Consider the following 26,723-nt stretch of genomic DNA (forward strand, 5'->3'; position numbering starts at 1 on the left):
GTCAGCTCAGGCCTTTAGAGATGTGTGTCTTGGGAACTGCTCTGACCTAATCCAACCTCTCACAGATAAAATCTGAACCTGTGGTGAGGTGATCTATCTGCACACAGCCGTGTACAACAGGGCAGGCCTCAGACTAAAATGGCTGCCACCCTGACCTGTGCTGCAGTTGCTCTAATGACCAGCAGAGAGCACTCATGGCCCTTTAGCAGCTAATACAGCTGCATGCAGCAGTACACACATGCTCACAGGTTCATACAGGCATGCACACACCTGTACACATTTCTCTTCTCTTCTCTTCTCTTCTCTTCTCTTCTCTTCTCTTCTCTTCTCTTCTCTTCTCTTCTCTTCTCTTCTCTTCTCTTCTCTTCTCTTCTCTTCTCTTCTCTTCTCTTCTCTTCTCTTCTCTTCTCTGATGAGTTAGGGTGCCTGTGGCTCAGGTGACAGACCATGCTGGCCTCTGCCTCCTGGGTTGGTGGATTGATTCGTGGCTGCTCTGGACCCAGGATGCATCTGAAAGGGTATCCAGTGTAAAGTCTGTTCCAAATTGAATATATGCCAGTGGTGATCTGCTGTGGAGACCACTCCCTGGAGCAGCTGAAAGACAACGGCAAAAACAAATGTATCTGATGCTGAGCTCATATCGATACATCGTGCAAAGGAACCCACTAGAACTTGGGTATTCAAACCCAGCTTTGACACTGCACATGGTTAAAGATCTGCTGTTTGTCAGCTCTCAGCAGGACCTTGGGGTGTACAGTTTCTGTTGGACCATCAAGTTCCCAGCTCAGTACAGTACACAAAGTATAAAATAGAAGATAGATGTCAGCCTCATTATATTTTGCACCGACCCAAAATGCTGCAATTAGGAATCTAAACCTGGAATACAACCTGACTCCACGTTATTTCTAAGAACCAGATAAACTTGTCTTTGAAACAATACATATATTAGAACTAGACTTCAACAAATTGTGACTTGATAAGACAATGCTGCCTGATTGCATAACAATTCATGCCCCATTTGATTCTATCCTTCACCCAAAACACATTTGCAGAAGTAAATGACAATAAGCCAAAAATCAGCTGATATAGTGAAACAGGGACTTGTGGGTCCCCCAGACATCTGGGGGCCTGGAGCAGTTGCCCTTTTGGTGATGCAGTCTTGGTTCCCAGTTTCCAAAATTTTCAAGTATAGGTGCTTATTTACTAAGCCTGAATTTAACAGCTAAATATCCTCATCATAGACATATTCATACACAAATGTATAGATATACTGCTCTCATAGTTTTGTTGTGTATCATTAGCTTTACTTTGTGGCTGTGAAAATAAAGAAATCCAAACAACTGTAGAGTATTGAGTAGGAATTCGGTGCTGACTCAGACTCAACCTCCTTGGACTCAGACCTGTCTAGGACTTGACATGTTTTCTTTTTTTTCTTCTTTTTTTTTAAAATCTCATGCACATGTGGCAGTGCCAATGCATGTACACATACTTGGATGGTTTCACACTGTTTCCCTGATGGTTTATTCTCCACACAAGGGACTTTTAAGTCACCTTGACTGCATCTGAGCTTTGAGTTGGTGTCTGACTCAGAGGAGTTTTGAAAAATGGTTCCTCTCCTTAGAAGAACAACGTACATACACCAATAACCTTAATTTGACTGAAAAGTGACAGTTCGCTGTGATGGATGAACTGTCTAATTTGAATTTCAATTCTTTGTGAGAAAACTTGCAAATTGTTCTTTAGGGGAAGTAAGCGAGGAAGCAAAACAAATTGTGAACATAGAAAAACAGCAGCACTCTCCTGTTAATATTTGTAAAACATGCACAACCAAAAAAGAAAAAAGAGAAAAGAGAGAGAACAAACGACTCCCAAAATCAGAGGCTCTTTGATGGTCTGTTTATATTTTTTGGAGCAGTTGCAATCTGTTTGAGGCAATAGAAAGATTCACAATTCTCTTTTTAAAACACGTTTGGTCTAGCAACAAAAAGGTTACCGATGTTATATCTTCATACAGGTCTTACAGTCAGGTTTTTTCTGCCTAAGGATCACAAGGACATACATAACGTTGTCAGTTTCCAGATGCTCACTAACAAATACAGTACGTCTGTTTTTCATCCAGTGTTTTTCGTGGGGACAGTTGCATCATGAGTCGTTTTTCAAGCATCAGAAGATGACCTCTAGGACTTCTAAACAGCAGTGGGTAGGGAGAACCAGGGTCTGTTGTCACATTTTACAATTTAGCCTTTCTCACTTCAAAGATATAAAATACAAAATAAAAAAAAAGATCACCATTTAGTTTTAGATTCATGACAACAAATACTCATGCATTCATGGGTGCAGATTTCGCTCTTTAGCATCATAGGACCAATTGATCAGAGATGGGAGTTTCATGCACGGGAGGAAACAAACCTTATCATTGTTCTGTTGTGTGATTCAAACGGTCACCTGTGACATGTATATATATAGATATTTATAAAAAAACCCAAAACGGAATAGCTGATAATCAATCGTTTAAAGGGGTGGGACAAACATTTTGTGCACAGTTAAAATACAGACATGTTGGAAACACTTCTCACGGATGTAGCACCTTTTTGGACTTCTTTAGTGACAACGTGGATCCCTGGGCCCTGGTCTACTCTACTCCACATAGCAACAACATTACTACACAAAGTCGACAATTTAGTGTGTTTGACCAGAAAATAAAAATGTGAACAAAATTCCTACATGTAGCTGTTGTTTTTTTGTCTTTTTTTTTTACAAGTCTTTTTCCATAATGTTGCTGCTATAAGTGACATCCACATCTGCACATAAAAAGTATATATTTATATTTATATAATATATATCCATAACTCTATTAACAGTTTTGTCTACCATGAAGTTAGAATTGCCACCCATCTCTCAGAAAAGTTTTTTTTTTCTTTTTGTACTTCAAACATTGATTATTTTACAACACAGAAATCAACTAATTTTGTACAACTTTGGAGGAAGCGAGGTTCAGCCTGGTCACAGCCCCTCCGTGGGTTATCTTTTTCTCTCTTTCACTCTCTCTCTCTCTCTTTTTTTTTTGAAGGTTTTCATTTTAACTTTTCTCCCCAGTCCTGGTGCAGTTAGATGGGTTTCATCCCAGTAAAACACAGTTTAGAAAAACCAAAGCATTTACAAACTGGCATCGTTAGAAGCGTGAGGACGTTTGGCTGAGAGCTTCAGCTGAACTTGGACCCTTTAACACATCCCCTACCTCCTCCTCCCCCAACCCCCCGATGCATTTGTCAGCTGAGGGGAAATAACCCTTGTTTGGCACGGTTATATACATAATGAGCGCGGTTCACAGAAAGGAACGGCTCATGGGAACAAAAACAGGGGGGAGTTGTGGTGTTGATGTGGAAAGATAGCCTCCGAGAAACCAAAGCCGACATTTTGTCACTGAAAGGCAGCTCAGCTGATTGAGCCTCTCTTCAGCGACGTTGGCTGCTGTACCGTCTGAAATCCATCTGAAGGGCAGTATAAGGAGCACCGTGACCAGAAATGATGCTTCAATAACCAATTCATATCCAGTGTTTTACATTAACTACATGTTGACATCCCTCTGTAGCTGTGATATGAGCTCTACAAGTCTGAGTGCAGATACTGTTGTGTATTGGTGTGGATCTTTGGGGGGGGGGGGGGCAGGGTAAAGTTAGTAAGGAAGTGAGGTCGACCCAGTGGCGAAAGGCCTGACATGACACAGAAAATAGTGCAATGTACAGTACACAATGCTTCTCCGTAAATGTACAGTGTACATCAAATACTATACAACCAGAATCGAGAATTAAAAAAGTAGAAACACAACAAAAGAAAAAAATAAACTGTTACAAATGACAAAGTCCAGAACATCCTCCCGAAGAGGAGGATACATCACGCTGAAGCCATAGAAGAAACAAAAGTTTGTGTGACAGACGCTCTACATGTCCTACAGCTCTGCTTCTTGTGCTTCACATTACTAAAAGCCATGTTGCTATACCACATATTTACAGGTTTCCCCGGGTATCTCTCACACGTTCCACTCACGATCCAAAACCTTTACCGTCCCTGAGTCCACTGATCTTTCATTTTCCCTTTCATCGTCCTTCTTCATCTCATTTTCTTTCCCCACTTCTTCTATCACACTTTTCCTTCCTTTTCCCTTTCACCACGTCCATCTCTTTTTAGTATCCAGAGGCCTTCAGGTGCATGAGGTCTTTCTGTCTGCTGGACGTTCTCGAGCAGTTGTTGATCACAAACTAAACACAGAGAGAAAATGCGTCTGTCAGTTTTGTTGGTGGTGTGCATGCACATGCATGGCCGCTCCTCCGTTCGCGTATGGTCTTCGTTCGCCCCCCACCCCCCCTCCCCCCTCTCCCCTCTCCATCAGATGTCTGTGAAAGGAGTGTATTGTCTTTGATTTTTCTCCTTGTGTCACCTTTCTTGCACTCCATCCTCCCCCTCTGCCATCCTGCTACCTATGATGCTACTCAGGAACTACAGGGGAGGATGGGGAGGGAGGGAAATTGTCCTCTTATCATCACTCTTCCACCTTTTTAACTATCCCCTCATCGTCCTATTTTCCTTCATCCGTTCTCTCCTCCTCCTCCACCCTCGTCTCCCCTTACACCCAGGAGTCCGGTGAAGCTGGATAGTGACTGGTCTCATAGTTGAGCTCACTGTAGGGCCGTGAGGCTGAGTAGAAGTCTACATAGTTGCCAGTGGACTTGAGGCCCTGCAGGTGCATGTTGAGATCACCCTGTGGGGGGCGCCCTCCCACGTGAACCTGGTTCTCATAGAAGGCCTGGTCCTCGTAGGGGCCGGCGTCGGGTGGGGGAGGGTTTTGGAAAGGAGGGTAGGGCTCCGAAGGCAAGCCTTGACAAGAGACCTGTAAAAAAAAAAAAACATGTCAGAAAGAAGATTAAAATAAGATCATGAATTCAGGTCCACTTCAATAAGTACAATAGCTGCTAGGATAAAGAGAAATAAGGGGGCCCTTAGACAATTTGAGCATTTAGAAGTAATCCATTTAAAAGGGATAGTTCAACATTTGGCAAATTGGCCCATTGCCATAATCCCTATAGTTTTAGCAGTAGGTTTGTTACCTTTAATTGTCGGCGGAGCAGAGCCGTGAGCTGCTCAGAGCTACGTTACTAATGGGATTTCTTGGTTTCCCTCATCAAACTCATCAAATACACAATCCAACAACTCCACAACGCTCTGGTGGACAAGTTGTGACCTGCACATTCACCACGCTATGATATAATAACGGAACGTTATGAGACAGAGTTGTTTTCGAGGTAAATGTATGCAAAACCACTGATGCGCGTTCCCGTTTTTCAGTTTCAGTTTTTCGGCAAGCAGTCTCTGCATTTGCTTTGAAAACAACTCCGTCTCATAACGTTCAAAATATTGGCAAACTATTATAATGCTCATTACTCTGAAGCAAAAGTAGCACATTTCTGCTGTTTTGGTAAAGGCTAACTGTTCCCCCTCCAGTGTCAAACTAAGGTAGCCAATCCAGGCGCAGAGTCTCTGAATGGAATTACACTGATAAAATGTGAGCTGCCTAAAACATGTGCTGTTCCAACATATTTTTGGTTGTAGACAGTGATCAGCTCTAACTAGCAAACCTGACACATGACATTCCAGTGACCAGCCAGTTAGACAACCCATCGTCCACCTTTGTCAGACCCGACCCAACTGAACTGGACGGGTTCTCACCCAAACCCCATGTATCTATCACATCCATTCCTAACTGGAGCTGTTGGCTACTTTCTGCTTCTTTTTCCCATAATCCCTTGCACCACATGAAACCAATTAATGCAGATGAGAGGTGGCAATTCAGTTTATGCAGCTTAACAGTTAACAGAGCTCTAACCATGTTATATAAAGTAAGTTATCTCCTGTAGATAGCATGTTTACAAGACCATTAACAGGCAGCACAAAACCTTTTTATACCAATGCCAACATTCTTGCTGTTTGCCAAACAGATATACTTTAGATAAGATCACATCAGATGTCTATTAAAATATGTAAAATTGCAATTGCCGTGATGTCATTAGGGCTAAAACAAAGATTTCAGTCTCCATAACACAGAACAACTATGATTTATTGTGATGCAAATATTTTTTTGTGTTGGCATTGAATGGACCAACAACCAAAAACAGGGCGGATTAATAGTTAACCAGAGGATTCATGCACCAAATTGTGATTTATTTTCCTCATAAAATGAGATGTAACAAAGTGCTTCCAGCCGTACTCATACTCAGCCACTCTTTCTAAGCCTTAAATTACAGCGCTCACTTTGGTGTGAGTCAGTTCAGTACTATTATTCCGTACAGGTAAGTAATACCGATGTAGTTCTAAATATATTTTACTGCCAGGCAGTAAGTGTCCTTAACTCAATAAGTTTTGGTTTACAGGAAGATGGCTGGCTGACCAGATAGTGGTATCTATCAGTAGTGTCTATTAAATTACTGTGAAACTGCCATGTCTTTAACCAGCCTCTGATACCACTGCCAGAGGATATGTTATGAAAAGCTTTTACTGACAACAGTTTAGGACCAAATGCTTGACCCAGAGAAAACCCCACTGCGGTATTCCAATAATATTTAAATGGGTTTCTGTGCAGGTTTATAGTTTGCAAGTTTACAGTGACCTTTATGGACTTAGTACCTTTATGGTATCATTACTAGAAACTATGCAGTTCATTTCAGGCCTTTAAGTTTTGTTGTGCTGTTTCATCTCCATTTAAATATAGAGCAGTCCCCTCTCTTAAAGGTGATATGAGTCACAAAGAGGTAAAAAAAAAAAAAAAAAAAAAAGAAGTGATGCAAATGAATGCAATGTTTTTCCTCCAAAGAACCTGGGATCACTAAAAGTTGAAATGTAATCACTGACATGCCTTTGGTGTTTTCATTTCTTTCCGTTGGTTACATTTCCTTATTTTGTTACATGAATAATGCCCTCTCCTGGCAGCTAATAGTTCATCTATATGACAGCTAGAAGTGGTAATTCATCACATAAAGAAAGGGACGTCTTTGAGATTAAAGTTATGACATTTCTGCCAGCAGTACAATAAGACAAGTGCTTTGTAAACAACTTTTGAGAAACACAGCATTAGTCAGATACAGTTTGTACACAATGTTGTTATGAATATATTGTCTAAGGTAAAAATCCATAAGAAAGGGAAGGACTTGTTGTACCTGATTATACTTCAGGTCATCAGTAGGTGACACGTACGCTCCTCTGTGTAGTGTTGAAGACCCTCCAGAGATTTGACCTATAGAGACAATGAGGACGAGGATTTCAGATGAATGTCTGCTCTGAATATTAATGTCCAAGCACCTGCTGTGATTATAACAATAGGAATGATGATGATTAGCTAGAGCTTGTCTGCAAGAATCGACACAATAAAGAACTGAAACCCTCACAGAATACGCAGGATAACAACACCACTGAAACACCGTATTGATCAAAATGTCACTATATAGTGGACTATTTATGTTACGAGCTTGGCAAAGCTCCTAGTGAAGGAGCTCTCTGACCACACTTAATTGATCCTCAGTGGATGTTTGTCAGACTAAAATCTTCAGACAAATACTGACCTACTCAGATGTGTTTGGTCCACATTGCATTTGTTTCTTGTCCATCTGTTTGTTTTGTTTAACTGACAAATCTGAATATTACGTAGGGTGAATTGAACACAGCATTTATTGTTTGTTCACATCAGTAAGATTAATTTTAAAGAAACAGTGTCGACACAGTTTGCTCTCAAACTAAATATGAAGCTACGCAGGAGGCAATAGCTAGCCAGACTATGTCCAAAGTAACAAAATCCATCTGCTCATGAATAAACTTGCAATACATATATTGATTATAACTAATTTTAATGAATCACATGGCAATAAAAAAGTGAAAACCATTTGTTGTTTTAATGAGGGTTACCAGCAGAGTAATTAGTGACATGTGAGGAAGTTACTGAGCCTTTATCCCTCCTCGCTTTGAAGGAAAGGAAATCTATATACAGTATAATTGTAATTATCGAGGTTAAAAGGTTCTGATGGACTGCTTTTGTCATATTTGGAAAGAGCTAGGCCACCTGTTTCCACATGCTTCCAGTCTTCGAGCTAAGCTAGGCTAACTGCCTCCAGCCGTCATAAACTTACTTTACAGATTTCTTGTTTTTTATTAATTTGTGAAGTCTCCACTCAGATTTAATTGGCTCAGCTACAATCAACATAACAGTTTTATGTGAAGTTGTGATTTGGTGTCAGACATGTAGTATAGATTTCTTACTTGTCATGGCGTCCTTCCGGGATGTGTGTTCGCCCTTGCTGCCATGGTAACTGGCATTGCCAGTTGACTCATAGTCTGCCTTCCTTTCCTTCAGTGCCATCATCTCCCTGGGGGAAGCTGGTGCACTTGCTACACACACACAAAGGGAATACTTTTATCCTTAAATCCACCATCAACAGATTATCAATACATGTTGGATCTTTGAGGAGGAGACTAAAAGGAAGGACAAGTATTCGTCCTACACTGGAGTTTCAGAAGGGGGGGGGGGGGGCAAAGTAATTGGAAAATGATACCTTTCTGAGCAGTTGAGGCTTCACATTTACCTGCTTGGCTCTCAACAAAAGCACAGCGCTCTGAAGCTCCACTGCTTTCATTATTTCCTCTAACCATCACCCAGGAATGAGAGAAAAATGGGGGCACCGGGTACTGTTTGTATTGTGGCACTGTAGGTGTGTGCCTTTCTTTACAAATCCTTATCTTTTTGACTGGGGTGTGATTTCAAAGAGGTAAATACTGAGTCATCCCTCCTCCCCACATCTGCTTTAATCTTGCCTCTGTCTTCTCTTTCTCCTACTGTCTGATAGCGTGCCACTCTCTCTCCACCTGCATTTACTACATGTACAGATTTACGCTGACTCTGATCCTCAGTGCCCTCTGTGTTACCATTACTCATCAAAAAAAAACATACAAAATACAATTAAACAAAAAGATAATACACAAATGAGGGTAGTAGGAGTTCATTCTTATGAGCCATGTTGTAGGAAACCTGGCTATTGTTTCAGCACCGTGTAGCATTTCCTCCAATATTCAACTCATTATCAACAGCTCTTCACATGGAAGCTGCTGGCTATCATGTAGCCTGTTTGTGTGGCTGCATCTGTCTCTTTGTTTCTTCTCAGTTACCCTCTCCATTCTAGCCCAGTCAGCCCTGATCCATAGGCTCATTAATGCCCTGTTAATATCATCTATTTTAATATCGGCACCTACACGGCCAATTATCGCCTGCCGCCACTGTGGAAAACAGCTGTTGTGCACGAGGGCTTTCTACACACTTTCTTTTGTATGTGAAAATTTCCTCAGCAGTAAAATTAGACAAATGGCTTGGTAGACCATCTGTGACTGAGTGCACACTCGTAAACTGTGTAACTAAATTAAACAAAATGTGAAATCAGCTTTCAAACTACAGAATTTATCATTGTTCCTGAGTCAACTGAAAGCCTCATAAATCCATGTTCGGGTGGTAGCACAGGAAACCTATTCAAATACTATTTTGAATTATGCTTTAGTGAGCAGATACAAAACGTATCTTTCCAAAGTAAGCTTCTTAGCCATGAAAAGTGTTTGGTCCTAAATGGCAGTTAAAACATCCAACCAACTACTGAAGATCCACAGAGAATGAAGAACATGGTCTTTGTGATCCCCTATGTGATTAATTGTAGCACCACCAGCACGTTGGTATTTTTAGATTTTTGTGAGATCTTGCCAACCACTAGATGGATTGCTATTACAGTTTTTGGTATGAATCATAGTAATTGCTCTTGCATCAAGTCAAAATTCAAACTTTGATTAATTACCGAATATACCTGCAAAACTGATTGTGTCCCCATCAGCCTCAGCTCTACTCTACTGTTTCGTGCTACAGTAAGTAACAACATGCTCAACGTTATAAATCAGCATTTTAGTGTTGTTATTGTCATCATGAGCATGTTAAGATGGTGATGTTAGCATTTAGCTCAAAGCACTCACTGCCTCACAGAGCCCTGTCTTCCTATTACAGTTGTTACTGTATGATCAGCAGAAGCAGAACCTTTCAGCTTGTTGTCTAGAGTTCAACACAGCACACCTGTACATACTGCTAAAATAAGTACCCTATACTACAGTATTTATTTAAGTAGCATCCAGGGATGCTAAAGACCTGTTTTGTAAAAAAGTTAGGGTTTAGCTCACTGAGTGGTGAAATATCTTCTTGTATTTCATTTAAAAGTCTTTTTCCTTCGCAGTGGGTAGACAACGAGGCCAATACTTATGCACTCTTGTGGCTTACTTTTTGGTCATTTTAAAACCAGCTCATTAGCAATGCACATTAGCAATGCAACTCTGGAGGGTGGGTGGAGACTGCGCTGCTCTGCACCCGCCCAGCCACCTCCTCGCACCCCACCCCCCGCTTGCTGACAGGTGGACATTGTACAATTACAGATTCAGCACATTTAGCGTAAAACTCCACACTGGAATTCGATCCCAGACTGGAACATAGTCCTTGCTCATGGTGCAAGCTGCTCTACCAGGTGAGCTATACCTGTTATACCTTGCCAGCTACACTGAGCTGTCAACCCTTTCACCTCTGAGCCAGATGCAGAGTGGGGCGGGAGCTTGTAGCACTAGTCCCCTCCCCTGGAGCTGTGACACGTCAGCTCCAGTCTCCCTGAAACTGCCAGTTTGCGTCTGCCATTGGTTCACAGCAATTTGAAGGCAGAAAAACTCAGAAATGCAATTTTGCACTTCCTTTTCATGTGCTCTAACACAAGAAAAATGCCACAGGAACATGTGAAAAGCACGAAAAACACGATTTTCATGGGAGTGGGTCTTTAAAAGCTAAGATTCAGTTGTGTGTGGGGAGAACTCCAGGGAGAAAAGTCAGCAGACTTGAATTTACATCTTAATTGTATTTATTTGGATAATTGGAATAAGGAAGTGTTAATTGTTGCCGCATATGGTTTTACTTTAAAACCATCACTTGGTGTCCCTCAGGGACTGAAGTTGCCAACATGATGCTCAGGGTTTTGGTTGTTGACATGATTTTATGGTTTTTATCTCAAGAACACTTTATATCTGAAACATAATTATCTTAACTGCTGAAACTTAACAGCTCAGCGGGCCCACCTGTTGTTAATTAGCTGTGGTTTCCCGACACCTCTACCTGTTACTGATGCGGGTGTTAGAGTAAAACTCAAAGCTAACAGCAAATAAGCTTTTGTCCTATTTTGGGGGGATTTACTCATTTATCGCCTTTATTTTAGATGTCAGTAGATGTCTAACGGTTTTATTTGGTCTTTGCTGTCAGATTAATGTAAAAGCTACAGCAGCACAAAGTAAAACATGCACATCGCGCCTGACAAAAAGCATAAATCTATTACATTATAATCTCCTGTCGTCTCTTAATAAGCCATTAAACATCATGAATGGCTGAGTGTACAGCTGTCGAAGAGATCCTCCGTGGGTCAATTGGTCCATAAAAGTGACTGAGAAAAGTGGTAGAAAAAACTTTAATAATGGCATTAAGTAGCACTTCCTTCCTACACCTTCGATTTCCATTCACGGCAGCTGCATGGAAGAAATGTTGAATATCCAGCTAAGCAGTTTTCATAACGTCTTGTCATGCTTATGCACTGTTGGCAGCAGAAATTCTCTATTAAGTTATATGAGATTCTTTTATACGGTGAGAAGCAGGGGCAGGGAGAAACTCTCATACCTAAGACGGTCATTAAGTAAGGCTTCAACAGCAAAATAATCCATCACATCACAGGGCGAGGAAAAGGAAAGCACATTTCTTTCTTCCTTCATTTCATTAAACTGTCCAACTACCTATTTCTCTCAAGCACCAATAATAAAATGATACTTAAAATGTTTTATGTACCATGTTTGCAGTGCAGTGTTACATATCTCACATTTGGAGCACGGCTTTTGTTGATGTCTTTGAGAATCTTATTACTTGAACCAGTGACATATGGAGAACAGGGGTTTACAAGTAAATCTGGCCTAGAACTAATGTGGAGCCATGGCCCGTATCACATATAATACACATGGCTGCTTTACTGAATTAGGATTATTTTTTATCATATAGCGCATCATGTGTGTGCCATATTTCAGGTGGAACCATTGAAACTTCCTGTCGGAACCTTTCAGAATAAAAGCTCACAAGATATTGAGATTTATTTTCAGTATTATGACTATTTTGAGTTTTATGATTCCAAGAATTGGAGCTGGGGATTTTCTTTTCATTCTTTAATGATTTATTTTGATTTGTTTGCATATCCTTTTCCTTGTAGTGCTGTTTGATGATGGTTTTGTCCTCATTTCATCTTTTTCTTCTACATGTTCGAGAATAAACTACTACTAAACTAAACCAAACCAGGAACAATAACATGCGACTACCATATGTTATTGTTGGCATGCCAGTTTTGGCCTGTGGGCAGCCAGTTGCCAACCGCTGATATAGATCATGTTCCACGCATGAATGCATGAAAATGAGTCTATTATCATGGTCATCTTTGGTTTCACTGAATGTGGTTATTGCCCCACACTCACTTTCAGGAGCCTGTAAACCCAGCCAAGAATTAGGCTCTTGTGAGCCAACGTCTTTCTTTAGAGTTTTTGGCACAAGTTTAATAAAATTCAAGGATAGTGAACATCAGAGGATATTACCATCAGTCCAGAAATACAGAGGCCTTGCACGGCTCATAGTCAAAGAATAATTTCAGTGATGCAAGGGCGGGAAACTGTTTTAGGAGGTATGGTGCAAGGATTTTACTTGACAGCAGAATAATTTGTCAGTGGCCGCCATGGTGTGAAGGTTAAAGAAGACTTGAGCCGTAGTGAAGAGGTGTTTGTTCGACTGGAATATAGTGATGGCGAGAATTATGGAGGACAAAAGAGAAGGGGAGCGGGAGAGAGGTTGACTCACCTGATCGATTGTTCGGTGAGGTCCGTACGGGAGAGATGGACGGAGTGCGAGAGGAGGAATAAGGTCGCTGCCTGTCTCTCTCTATCGTGGAGGAAGAGCCGACGAAATGGTACTGAGAATATCCATCCTGGGGGAGAGAAGAGAAGACAGGGACAGGAAAGGAGAGGGAGAACAGATGAAAGATGAGACGTTGTCAGAAATAATGCACTATTTATATGCCTTACAACAACGGCCTTGCTAATTTTCCGTTTCTGTCTTTACTGGCATTTACTGAAACACCAGCGTGAATGAAATAGTCAGTGTGTATATGGCCTTTACCTTTTTGTAGAGGCTGCGGAGGTCTCTGTATTGCCACATGCTGTTCAGGACTTGAGATGCTGCTTTCACCACCTTCGGACTATGTCTAGGAATTCAGCAGAGAGCAAAGACACATGCGGTATAAAGCTCAGGCGTCCCTTTGCTTCGGCTTTTCCTGTGAGCTTATTAAACATCACAACTCATAATAATGAAGAGAAAGACACAGAAACACAGACACTAAACCTGAGTGTAAAACATCAGCTCACTGTAAACCCCCTGAAGAGGAAAGACGAGCAGAGACGCAGAACAAAACTTCTTCTTCATCTGCTTAAATACGGCACTTGAATTGGTCTGGGGCCAAATTACATGATTGCTTAGTTGATTGATTGATTGGCCAATATTTCATTCCGTGTCCTCCAGGGTTTGACTCAGCTGACTAATGGCTGTGGGTCTAATTGGCTCATGTGGCCTTATCAGTGCCAAGGAAATTAAACTTTATTTCTTCAAGTCATTTTGGCGAACGCTATTGTTTTGGATTCTGTGATTGCAAACCCTGCCCTCGCAGCGATACACAGCAAAGAACTTGTTCTATCCATGGATTTTTTATATTCGGTCTCATTTGGATCGAAGTCGAAAAGCAGATTTATAATTTGACATTCAACCTCGTGTAAGTGGTAAAAATGAGTGGTTAGGACCTGAATCTGAATTTTCGACACCTTTACTATATCAAATATCATGCAACTGTAATGCATGGGAGAAGAGCTTTTAAAAAATGCAGTGGTTAACTTCTAAAAAAGACCTACAGCCTCTGTGCAGTGCTACGTCGAGGCTACGGTGAGTCATTGGAGAGTAATGAGACCGGCCAGGGCTAGCTCGGTTATTGCATCTTTTCTCCAGTAAAAGAAAAGCTGCGATAGAGTTAGTATTGATGTTGCGTTCCACCTCTGGAGACAGCTGCTGTGAGTTGTGAGTAAAGGAGTCAGTCATGGCTTGCTAGCTACAGCGAGTGAAATTCATACAGTTTGATTTGATGAAACCATCTGAAATCAGAAGTAAATGTCTTTTGCATTCATCACATTGGTTTCAATATACATTATATACTATGAATACAGACAAGACACACAAAAACCTTCCAAACTGTAGGGTGATTTAACTCCTATGGAATGTGTACAATCAAAGATTATACTAAACTTTGTAAACTGGCCAAAATGTATTAATCCAGTGTCCAAACTTTACACCTTGTTGCTGCTGCTCGTGCTCGGTACCAAAGTCTCCCATTTCGGCCCACTGTCGACTGACCAGTAAAACCAATGCTGACAAATGTAGTAAAACAAACTGTCAAAGACTCACCGGTGAACAAACTGACCAAGCTTTGTTATGGTCCTCATTTTCTGTCGACTTGTGACTCACTGCTCCAAAACAAGCTCACTTTCACATTCCTCCGCCCTGTCATGACTGTAGACATGTTCCAGCCATTTCTTATTCCACAGCCAATTTACTTACACGCTCCTCTTGGCCAACTCCTCCAATTAGCCTCCACATATTCAGGCCTAAATATCTTTCTATTTAATCCCCTCCGAATTCACCATACGCCACACTGCTCTACTGTCCTTCTATGTGCTAATGCGCAGTGTTTTGTTTCTTATTACTACAAGGTAAGGTACCAAGATGTAAAGCCAGCCACTGTAAGGTTTATGGGTACTGTAGTGTAGTCTTTAGGCATTTTTTCAGATATCAGTTTTTAAATGCCTTTTTATCAAAAAACAGCACAAAAAGAAACATAACTGAGTGCTATCCCATGATGCCACTCTTCCCTACAACCCCTCCTTTTTCCTATAAACCCACTTCCCCAGTCAACACCCTCCCATTCGGCTCACTTGTCTCCTTTGCTGCGGGCGATGCCGATGAGCTTCTCGATGCCGCCGGCGTCCCTCAGAGCCTTTGTGTTCTCCATGTTCTTGGTGATGACCTCATGCAGCGCGCAGCAGATAGCCGTGATGGTATCGTCCGACATGGTCTTCCCCACCAGGCCGCTGTTGGTGGCGCTGCCTCCGCCCCCTCCTCCACCGCCGGTGCTGTTGTTGTTGTTGCTGCCCCCGGGCAAACGGTGCACCAGGTCCCTCATGGCGTATTTACCTGTGGGCACGGCCGGAGAGAGAGAGAGAGCGGAAATAATGTAAGTTAAAGGGTTTGGAGATGGACGGAGAAGAGGTTAGGGAAATGTTAAGCTACAGTATAGTCTTACAGTGAAGAGATCATTTGTTTTAATATACTTTTTTTTATTTAACTTGAAATCTACAACAGGTTATCTAAGTGGTTGGGACCTTTTCTGGCTCGTGACCTCATTTTGACATCACAAATTTCTGGCGACCCTGTCGATCAAGATGCGCCACCTCGGATATTTTTATATGCTACATTTTATTTGAACTCGACTTAAATTTGAGAAAGTGAAAGTATAGAATACAGTTGTTCAAGACTGTGTGGTGTTTTTAATCATATTTTTTTATCATAGGCTAATTCTTTTTTATGAATTACTAGACCTTTCAGGCGACCCCATTTGAATTCTAGGCGACCCCACATGGGGTCCCGACCCCAAGGTTGAAAAACACTGGGTTAACTATATGACCTTTTGACCTTATTGCAGATTTGCATTGTGCACTTATTCAGAATAGGGCCAGTGGTTATCTTTAGCCTGCAGTGTATCAGTATCTGACCTCCAGGATGCAGATCAGCGTGCATTGGAGGAGCTGAGTGATGAGCTGCTGTGGACGGGCCAACCACAAAAACATGGTATAGCTACTTCAGAAAGTTCACATATCTAACTATCATAACTAATTTAGTTATTTTTATCTTTATTTGGAGCATTTTTTGAAAAGTTCACATATTGGATGGACCTGTCCACAGCAGCTCATCGTTCAGCTTCTGTGCTGCTGGTGCTCCTTTCTTCCCGATGATTAAAGGTTAAAGGATCTGTTCTGGCTTCACACCCTAACTACCCTAAAAACAAATAAAAACTGTGTGTGCCTGTCTGCTGCTTGGGAAGTAAAAAAAAAAAAAGAACATCCTGGCTCTGTGGCGCTGTCAGACAACTGATGGAAACACAGCCCACGTGATCCAACACCGACTGACTACATTTCCCATGACAGCCAAATACTGCTGTGAGGCAATCTTGTCCACTCTGCTCTCTGCCCCTCATTTCGATTGGGTCATCCCTCTGGGGTGGTGGGGGTAGGGGTACATCATGCTCCACTGACAGTTCACATCTACAGTACATGTTGTAGAAACCCTCCTGGTGTAGGAAGCATCTACTGTGTGTTTTTTTTTTCAATTAATATATATGATATCAAATAATACATGAAAACACAAGCAGATTCTCCAACTGATAACACACTCAGTTCAACTTTCTTATTGACTGTCTATGTTTCAGCAATGAACACACAATTATCTGCAGATAATCAAAGCAATTCACACTTAAAAACTAGCTTTTTACTGTAAGCTGTCAAAGAAAACTGAAGAATACTGCTCTATCTAATTATTGCCATGCACTATTGTCAATACAGGCATTATTACACACATGCAAGCAGTGAAAGTGAAGATCTCAATCTGGTGTGTAACATCACAGCAGTAAATCAACAGTTGGCTCACAGTGGACGTGTCTGTGCACACAGTATTGATATCCACTGCTGGAAGCGCAGTAGGCTCAGCTACACAATATGTTGTGTCTCTGCTGCGGTTTCATCAAGTAAGGACAGCATCAGTGAGGGCAGGACAACATGTCCTGTCAAAATGTACGTGCATGTCCTGTGGCTATGCAATGGAAAACTGACATTACAACCTACATAGACTGTACACATGAATGGTTGCATTTACACACACATAGGCCTACATAGCTTAGCTCAGACCCTCGAGCATCAGACAAAGTGGAGGGAGGCATGCGGTTGTTGCTATGGGGACCAACAGAAAGGAACAAAACATCACTTGTCTCCAAAGGAAAATCAAGCATCAAGCGATCAGTCAGAGCGACGGTGCTATCTGCTTAAAGAAGGGAACTATCTGCACACAGAAGACAACCTATTAAAAAGACATTTATCTCTTTTCTTTTATTGCAGACTAAATCCACAAGCCCACTGCTTGTGTGTCGTCCGTAACAGCAGTAATCCTCCACCCAAATGACATTTTAACAGCTGTGTTTAAGGAAAAAAAAAAACAGTGCTGAATGTGTCCACTTTAACAAGTCTCATATTATGCATTAAAGCAAGTGAGTAATTCTGCAAGTGGGTCAAGATAACTGCTCTTGATTTCACTGCCATTATCTTCAATTAAGGCAGAATTAAGCACATTACTCCACTAGTCAAGAAAATAACACTCAACAAAAGTGCCTGAATAAAGTTGATTTGCTTTGGAAATTATGCAATAACCCACTGGCAGGCTATTTCCTATGTTGCCCCCCCCCCCCCACCCACACCCCCGCCTGACTCTGTGTGCACACGTGTCTGTATCTGTGTGTGTGTTTAGAAATGACAAAAAATGACGATTTTGTTAGTTGTGAATAGGGCCGGGACTTTAACGCATTAATTACGATTAATTAATTACACAAAAATTAACGCGTCACAGGTGCATCTCATCTCATTATGATAGGACTTCACCCTCAGAGCTGTCTGTCTTCAGACTGTCCTGACCTGTCCCTGAACATCACACAGGGACAACATGGAGCTGCCTGTGTGATTGGTTACTGAGTTTTATTAATGTTTACATCATGCTGAGTTCAACAAATCCGTTTATGCTACTGTGATTTAAGTAGCCTAGTTAAATACTACAGTAATCATCATAGTGTATTGGAAGGAAAGACGATAATTTGCATCCCTAGTCTGTTGGTCTTGGTTAAGTACCACCTTGAATGCTTAAGCTTATGTATTCAGTCATTCAATGGTATACTAAAATCCATGTGAAAAAAAAAAGCTTCTCACTGTTCTCAGGTCAAATATTTATATGCGATTAAAATGCGATTAATTGCGATTCATTAATTACAAAGCCTCTAATTAATTCGATTAATTTTTTTAATCGAGTCCCAGCCCTAGTTGTGAACTGACTACTCACCGATGAGCTCCTTGTTCCTGATGTCCAGAGCCATGTTTCTGAGCGCGGTGGCCACTGCACACACCACCCTGTCGTTGTCTATCCTCAGCAACTCCACTAGGATCGGTAGGCCCTTCTCCTTACGCACCGCAGCCCGGATATACACAGACCACTGGGAGGGACAAGGTCAGGGGTGGAGGTGGGACGGACACAACATCAGGGGTTTGTTTTTGATGCATCCACCAATACTTGAGATTCATATGAGAAAAATGAATTATCACAGCTGCTAATAAACATCACTGCACTTCAAGACATGAAATAACTGATATTCTAGCGTTCGAGGAAAATGAAGAGGGTTAAGTCTTCAGAATAGATCCTCTGGCTCCAATGTATGTCTGTTCACCACTAATCCATCAAGTGGCTGTTGAGATAACTATCTGATTGTGTTGAATGTGCTGCTGTGAAACCAAATACCGGTAATAATTTCAAATTTGGATGATGAATTTGATGATTTATTCCTGACCTTTTAAAAAGTGACACATCAACACACATGTGAATTCAAACAGTGGTACCTGAATTACGTTAAACGTAAAGGTTAGTCTCAAACACGACCAAGATCATGGACTAAGTTGCTTCAAGGAAAACCAAATAAAGTCTGGCACGACCCACGCAACAGGCAATGTGCATTGACTTAATGCAGGCGGTTGATATTTAAAACTGTGTCCTCAGTGACATTTCTGCATGCAAATTTCAATATTATTGAACTAGCAGGCCCTTTTGTTTTGGGGGTGTTTAGGGAGTTGGATTGTCAGTTAGTTTTTCTTCTTTTAATAATTAAAAGTTTCAGAAACACGAACACTGACCTACAGATATATATATAAAAAAAACATAAGGCTATGAAGCCAGAAAAAAACAAATACACATCTTACTGTAGTCTAGTAAAAATCTAATTGTTCTCTGTATAATTATTATCTGTACACATTAAAACATGATACTGTTATTATAAGGAAGTGTTTTTATTCTGACATCTTTTAGGTTAAACAGCAAAAAAAGTGGTGATTTCAGAGAGATGAGTACACTCATGCATGAGAACATTTTAAAGTGACAGTAGGTGCGATTTTCGATCCCACAGCACTATTTTTTTTTTGCCCCCTTCAAACTGCCTTTTGGTACCCAGTGGAATTTCAGCACACCTCTGCAGATGCCCTTTAGTATCACAATGATACAGCCACAGTACTGAGTCCTTACCTTCCAGCTGCCAGCAGCTAGGTTCTGCAAAGCCCCAGCTGCTCCCTCCAGGGTGTCTGGGTTGGAACACTCAGACAGCAGAGTGAGGTAGGGCTTGACGATGGTGGGGTGCCATAACATCTGGATGCCTTTCGGGGGCTCCGCCAAGTCTGGAAACGGGCCGACACCGTCCCACTGCGGAAGATGAGACGTAATTCAAGATAGGAAGGCGGTTTGAATTCTGTGCGAGGCGGGGTTTGACAGTGGTGGGGTGCCAGCGCGCTCCCCTCAGGCAAGAACAGGCAAGAAGCGAGAGAAGGTTTACTATTCATCAGCTGTGTATAGATAAACTGGCATTCATTTATTTGTGCATTTTGTTTCTCTATCTCCTCTGTAATTGAAATCTGACATTTTCTCCTGCATTGATGGTGCGTTTGAAAAAGACACATGCAACAATGTTGGCTCCCAAATACTGAAGGTTTCTTTGTGAACCTGCAATGTATATCATTCATAATTCAGATCAATGGAACTGAAGACTGACTGCAGTGTGTTGAAGAGTAGGCACATTATTTAAAAAATCATTTCCAATGGGTACATTGCAGAGTGTCTTTGAGTGCCTTAGAAAAGCATTTTATAATGTAGTATGGGCTGCATATTTTCTAGAGACTCTCTGACACTCCTGTCCTTTACATATTCAGATATACAGTGAACATGAGCTACACTTTCACAGAAGATGGACAAAAACGTAATAATATTGTTATATGGAATCATAGATCAAGATCACCGTTAACATTTTCCAAATTTCTATGGTTCGAATTCATGATCCTGCTCAAGGTGAGATTATGTTTGATTTATAGTTCATTATAGTTAATGATAACTGATATCAGAAAAATAGGTGGGTTGTCTGTTTTAGACAGAAATTACAATTAAATGTTACATTTCCCTACAGTGAAAAGATTTACTCTCATACAACAGTATACTCTGTCGTCCATGATTCATCATACAGTTAGCTATTTCAGCCTAAGTGTTTTAATGTGATATCATGCATGCAGCCATTAAGTGTGCATTTCGGGGCTCTTTATGAGATTCTGTTCGACTCAACATCAAAAAAACTGGCAACCGACATCAACCACCTGGTGAAGCTAACATTAGCTTAATTAGCTAGCAGGCTACAGCTGTTAAAATCTGTTTGTGACAAGTTTCATCTAGAAAAATTGACAGTTTTGGGCCAGAAATCAATCTGTCTGAATGCAACACCAATGATTTCAATAACTCTATGAATTTGTAGCAGTTACTCTCCATTTATTCAAAAGCTAAACTTGGTGTAGCGACATGGGGGAGGGGCAGTTAGCAAACAGTCAATATACAATCTCAACCTACTCCCTATATAAAATAACTTAAACCATTTTATACCATAAGACACCATCCAAATACAAAGGGTATTGCTTTTTCTTTCTTCGTTTAGCTACATATTTCTTCAATTAGTTATTTATTCCGTGCTTTATAGGTCTATCGATGTTCTTGTTGCCATTACATAATTTTATGCAATGTTTAGAAAAAAGCAGCTATCATCCTCTTATCCTCCCTCCATCTGCAGTGACATAATCCCACAGGACAGCTGTCAAGGCCCTGTAACATCACACACTGCATTGAAATTAAATCACACGTTTTGTTCCTCCATTCACTCCCTTCCTTCCCTGTTTATCTTTGACCTTATTATTCTACTACTTCCTCTTTTCCCCTCTCATCCTTTCCTATCTTCCATCCCCCATGTTACCCCCATATGTTTCCCTCTCCTCTCCTCTTCTTTGCTCTCCTCTCCTCTCCTCTGCTCTCCTCTCCTCTTCTCTCCTCTCCTCTAATTACATCACAGTTGATGGAGTTTTGCCCTCTCCAACAAGCTCCCCAATCGCCACTTCATGGTAATCACCCACAGCTGCACTGGAGTGGAGACAGACAGATAGAGGGGTGAGAGGAGGGGTTACGTACTATTATCGCAGAGAGGTTATGATTCGACCTTTTATAGGGTTACTTCTAAGATCACTCATCCCTCTGCTTCTGCCTGGATACACAAAAAGTTCTCTGAGGGTTCACTCAACAAATGGAAGTTAAAAGGCCTGGTTCATCACTACCAATTTTTAAAGTCTCCTTTCTCTGTCTTTGCTAGACATGAAAGAGAGAAAAAAACAGCATGCAGGGCTAATGAGCAATTCACCCCATCCCCCGGAAGTGTTGGGTTCTGAATCCCCACAGCTTCACTAGAAGTTGTAAAAGACGTCTTCCACTCAACCAGAATGTGATGCTGATTGCTTATTAACATGACAAGAGGTTAGCGCCAACTCCAAGGAAGCTGTTTAGTTTCTGCCAATTCTTCAACTAAAGGAGCGCTCATTTTCTTAACCAAAGGCAGGATGAAACTCTGACTGTTGGAAACAGATGGACACAGCGAGGAGATCCAGAGTGAAACATTAAATCAGCTTGGTATTTTTGAGCCTGAGCACAGGTAGTCATTGTAGAAGCAGTGAAAATTGGTTGAAACGGCAGTTAAAGCCGCGATCCCCTGGTGCTGCTGTCTAACAACCCCGTAGCATGTGTTGATAACATCTAATCTAAGAAGATTCACATTGGTGCCACATCATCAAGCCTTTCTTGATGTACATAATTGGGAGTCTTGGATGCGGTCCTAAATAATCCAGGTGGTAGGTGAACAGCTCTGGCTCTGACATCATGAATATCAAAGAAAGCTGTAGTGCATTCATAAATATTCATTTGAGACTTGAACCGAGGGTGAACTGAGCAAATGTTTTTTAACTGGAAACCTCATAAAGAGACACGGAGGCTGTGTCCCCACAAATACACTTATATTTTACAACACTGAAAAGGAAAACCACACAACGTTTTCGCGCCGTATCAGAAATGATCTCCATCGATACTGCAACACGACCATTCACATTCATGAACACTTTGCATGTGTGTCCTGGAGTGAACAGGAAGCAGATTGTTTACTTTCGGGTAGTTAGCTGAAGACAGTTGTAGCATTAAAATGCATAATTTAATTGCGCAGCAGGAGCTCGTAAATAAACAGAGTCAGCGTCCCACATAATTCATTATCCGTGTTGGATTCACCTCTGGTAGTCGTGACTGATAAGACCCAATCAAGAAGCGACTGTGTGTGTCTGCAATGCATTATTGTTTTCAAAGGTCTTTGCTTCTGTCCGTCCAGACTGCAGCGCTATCCCAGGGTTTTCAAATTAAAATGTGGCCAGCTGCGTTTCCAAAAGCGTCTGTTTTAGGGGCTGTGAAGGAGAGTGGATGACAGGCATAAATGTGGCAAAACTAAGCTGTAGCCTGAATTCTCCATTTGGCAAATAAAAACAGATAACTGTCGTTATACAAGTCAATATTTAATGAAAACACATAAAGGTAATAGTAGGGTCTTAACTTGAAAGAATTCACAAGTTAAAAGAGCTATAATTTCCATATCGTTAGATGAATAGTTAATTAGGTTTAATTAGCCTGTTCAGGGAATACCAGCCAATAGCATTAACAAACAAACTATGGCAAACACCTCATAAATTATATATTTGGTGAGTAAACTGGGACTTTTTATGCCATCATTAAAATTATATTAGATGCTATATTGTTGTTAAATGACAGGGAACATTACAGTTTCTGTCTGAACCACATGCTCAGTGACCTGAACCCATTAATTAAATCACTCAACTTTTGGCAAAACCATGAACAAGAACCAAGAACAAGCAAGACCAAGAGCAGCAATTTCAGGTCTTGTTTGTATGTTGTTGTAATGTCTTTTATATGAACATATGTGGGGCCTACAAAAAAATTACATAGTTTTTGGAAGATATGAAATACCTAAATACTAAACAATTCGGGAGCTACAGGCTCTGAGCCTTGTGTTTTCCATTTGTCTATGCAGTGTGTAATGATGCTCAGTGGTGTTTTATTTTCTGTATGATCTGAAAACTGTTTATTTTGAGCACAAATACGTTTCGCAAGAGGAGACAATTAAGTTTAGTGTTCATAGTTTTGAGAGAAGCATATAAAGTTTCAACAAATAGATAGAGTTTCAGAAAGTGAGTTTTTTGTATTAGTCTTGACACTAAATGTTTGTAGGTTTTAATCAGAATATAGCCAAATAAATTGTTAATAAAACTGAGGACAGTCTCATTTTGATCTGGGCAATTTTAATCAAATTTTTTCCCCCATGCATTTCAAATCTCTAAATTGAGTGTCCTCTAATCATTTTGAAGCTACAGCCATTGCATACAGTCACCATGGTTACTGGTGTAGTTATTGCAAGCTTAGTGGAAAACGCTCACGGGCTGCATCCTTCAGAGGCTGCATTAGTCCGACTGATTACATCACTGCAGTGTGACCAGGCCGTCATATTTCGAAGACAAATGCTGTCAAGAAATTCAGCCCAACATATCCCAAGATTCATTGCATGCGATGATGAAAGCACATAACCCTGTCAGAGATCCAGAGAATGAGCCTTTTTAAACGTTAGTATTGTGTTTCAGCTTAGTTCAAGAGCAAACAAAACCATGGGCAGGTTTTTGTTGGGAGAAAAGTTAAGTGTTGTCATGGTTGCTAGGCGACAGTGGCCCTCGGCCTCGGTCTGTGACAGCTACAAAGCGCCACATGTTCGTCATTCTGCTCTGCAGGGACACAGCACAGTGACTCTCCCTCTGTAAAACCAGTGCCAAAGCAGCAGAAACACTTTCTCTTTACCATTCCTGCTCAACTAACATCACCATTCATACTCATCCGCTCAGTGGTTCTCCAAAAAAAACACTGTCTCTTCTTCTAAATTTAAGCGAAAGCATTAGATAACTTAGCAAAAACCTTTTTTTCGATGAACATCTAGCAGAAGATTTAGCTGGTGGGCAGCTGACCTTATCCCACAAACATATTCACTCAGCCAGTGAGTCTGATCTTCTTCCAGCACGGTGCAGCAGTTACATCCAGAGACACTGTGAACGGTGGAGAAAGCCATAAGCTTCAATGTGTGTTTTATGTAAATACAGTAACTTAGTTAATTTATCCATTTACTTATCTTTCATATCTCTAATTAGTTGTCATTCAGTGGTAAAGTTAGTTTAGTTTTAGTTATTTATGAAGTCTATACTGCAGAAAAGCATAATCAATATGAGCAAAATGTCTCAAATGATGCTCGGCCACGTCAGGACCCGTAACACTGAGATAACAACATAACCTACAAGAGCAACAGTTTATCATCCTCCACAAAGACGACGTCCATCTGCCACCTCTGCATCTGACAGCCACGTCCTTCCTTGTCGATGGCTCCTTTGATAAGAGTCGTTCCAGACCCTCTCTCATCTCTCTCCAGCCCTGCAGCGCGCAGGCCGGATTGAGAATCCAGACAGTAATTTACATGCTTGGCTTTGAATTGACAGATATTTTTCTGCCACTGCTGTTTGCTACACTGCTGGGCAACAAACAGATTCATTTCCTGTGAGATCTGTTTCCATGCATTGTTTTCGTACAACCCGCCGTGACAGCGTGGCTGTAGTTTTCACATGGCGAGTGCAGGAACAACTGCAAAGGAGGATTCTGAGGATACAACCTGCAATAGCCACGAAACTTTACACGTGTGTAGTTGAGATCAAAATGAAGGCCAGGTTCAAAGATGGGTGTGGTCCATCCCATAAAACCTACATTATTAAGGAGGGTCAGCTTCTGAGGCAATACTTTCAGTCCAGTTGAAACATTTCACTTTGGTTTATGCTGCTCATAGCAAACCTGCATCTACTTTTCACTGACATGTTTGAGCCTTCACCGTGGCAGAGCAGATTTACTTTAGTGCTAATGCTGAGCTCGGGAATAAAAGTATCTCTTCGAACCACAGTCTTAAGTATCCTCCTTGAAACTGTCTGAGGGAGCTCAGGAGATATATGGTATAAATAAAATAAATATTCTTGTAGAGGCAGACAGAGGACAGCAGCCTTCAGCTCAGGCCAAAACCAGTCATGAGCTCTGTAGGATCTTCATCACAAGAATGTTTAAAGAGGACTTTTCCACAGCGGTGGGCACTGCTGCATCTGATGCCAAGTAATACAGGAACAGATTCACCAATATTGACACCAATTGTTTTATTATTAAAAAGCAGTTTGTGTATTTTCATGCAGGGGAGAGCGGTGTCCTCATTTATCACCCATCCGTCCAGCTGCCACAGGGCGAGGGCGGGGTTCACCTGTCTATCTCTGGGCCACACACAGACACTCACATTCACACACACCTATAGGCAATTCAGCGGTGTCTGCTAACCTAGTATCCATATCTTTGGACTGTGGGAGGAAGCCGGAGAACCTGGGGAGAACATGCAAACTCCACACAGAAAGGTCTCAGACCCGGGGGCTGAATCTCGAGGCAACATCGCCCACTGCTGAGTCCTAATATATTTTAATTACTACCTTTGTGAAAGGCTAGCAATCTTTTAAGGCATGGCAGATTGCCTAGGTTTGATGGTCAGTGAAGTGCACACACACCAACAGCAGTGGAAAAGCAAATGAGTCCAACATAGAGGAGAGAAACTGAACTTGACCTGACACTGAAATTGATCTTCGCTATGGTATTGATATTCTAAGATTAATCCGCCCACCAATCGTTTTCAAATTCAGAGGCTCAGTAACTGACAGTTGTCTCTCTTTTGTCTGCTAGCAGCAAGGATCTGTAGCTTTTTCATAACCCTGAGCTTAGGGTCACTTTACTTTATTTATCTTATTTTATTTAAAGAGACCCCGAGAAGTTTGCTTTTGGTTATAAAAGAGTCTCATAATAATGTGGATGAATCTACATTACCGGTCCATTTTCGATAAATATATAGTTTTGTCTTTATAGTTACAGTATTTTGATATTATTATTTAGTGATCGACTTGCCCAGCATTTCCTACTTTTGCTTCCTGGTTGCTAGTTGGCATCGTTTATGGTCCGACTTTCGTTCTTGATCAATGAAAACATTCTTGGAAAATGCTTTCGCTTTCGTCCGTCTTGCGTTGGTCCGGAAATGTAGTGAGAAAAGACTTTGCTTTCCCAAACTCCTTGTAGTCCCTTTAACTATTTTTTTTTGTATTATTCTTAACTTATTGTTCAGTTGTTG

At 41.2% G+C, this 26,723-nt stretch overlaps 1 protein-coding gene across 18 annotated transcripts in view; it reads right to left on the reverse strand.

Annotated features, from left to right (window-relative positions):
* Nucleotides 1-1,882: 1,882 nt before the first annotated feature.
* The window catches only part of ctnnd2b (catenin (cadherin-associated protein), delta 2b), a 173,195-nt gene continuing 148,354 nt past the window's right edge, over nucleotides 1,883-26,723 (reverse strand). For 9 of the 18 annotated variants that reach the window (XM_085805987.1, XM_085805990.1, XM_085805989.1 and 6 more), the window contains 8 exons: nucleotides 19,604-19,777; nucleotides 18,377-18,527; nucleotides 15,157-15,415; nucleotides 13,301-13,385; nucleotides 12,983-13,109; nucleotides 8,302-8,430; nucleotides 7,209-7,285; nucleotides 1,883-4,888 (listed from right to left, as the gene is read on the reverse strand). In XM_085805987.1, the coding sequence (XP_085662113.1) occupies nucleotides 4,625-4,888; nucleotides 7,209-7,285; nucleotides 8,302-8,430; nucleotides 12,983-13,109; nucleotides 13,301-13,385; nucleotides 15,157-15,415; nucleotides 18,377-18,527; nucleotides 19,604-19,777 (1,266 nt within the window). In that variant the 3' untranslated portion in view covers nucleotides 1,883-4,624. Of the gene's footprint in view, nucleotides 4,889-7,208; nucleotides 7,286-8,301; nucleotides 8,431-12,982; nucleotides 13,110-13,300; nucleotides 13,395-15,156; nucleotides 15,416-18,376; nucleotides 18,528-19,603; nucleotides 19,778-26,723 lie in introns of all 18 variants that reach the window. The other 9 variants (XM_085805985.1, XM_085805982.1, XM_085805978.1 and 6 more) reach the window with 1 other exon arrangement.

This window comes from Trachurus japonicus, chromosome 17 (genome assembly GCF_045865225.1).
Source record: "Trachurus japonicus isolate A0001 chromosome 17, Traja_1.0".
Classification (NCBI taxonomy): domain Eukaryota; kingdom Metazoa; phylum Chordata; class Actinopteri; order Carangiformes; family Carangidae; genus Trachurus; species Trachurus japonicus.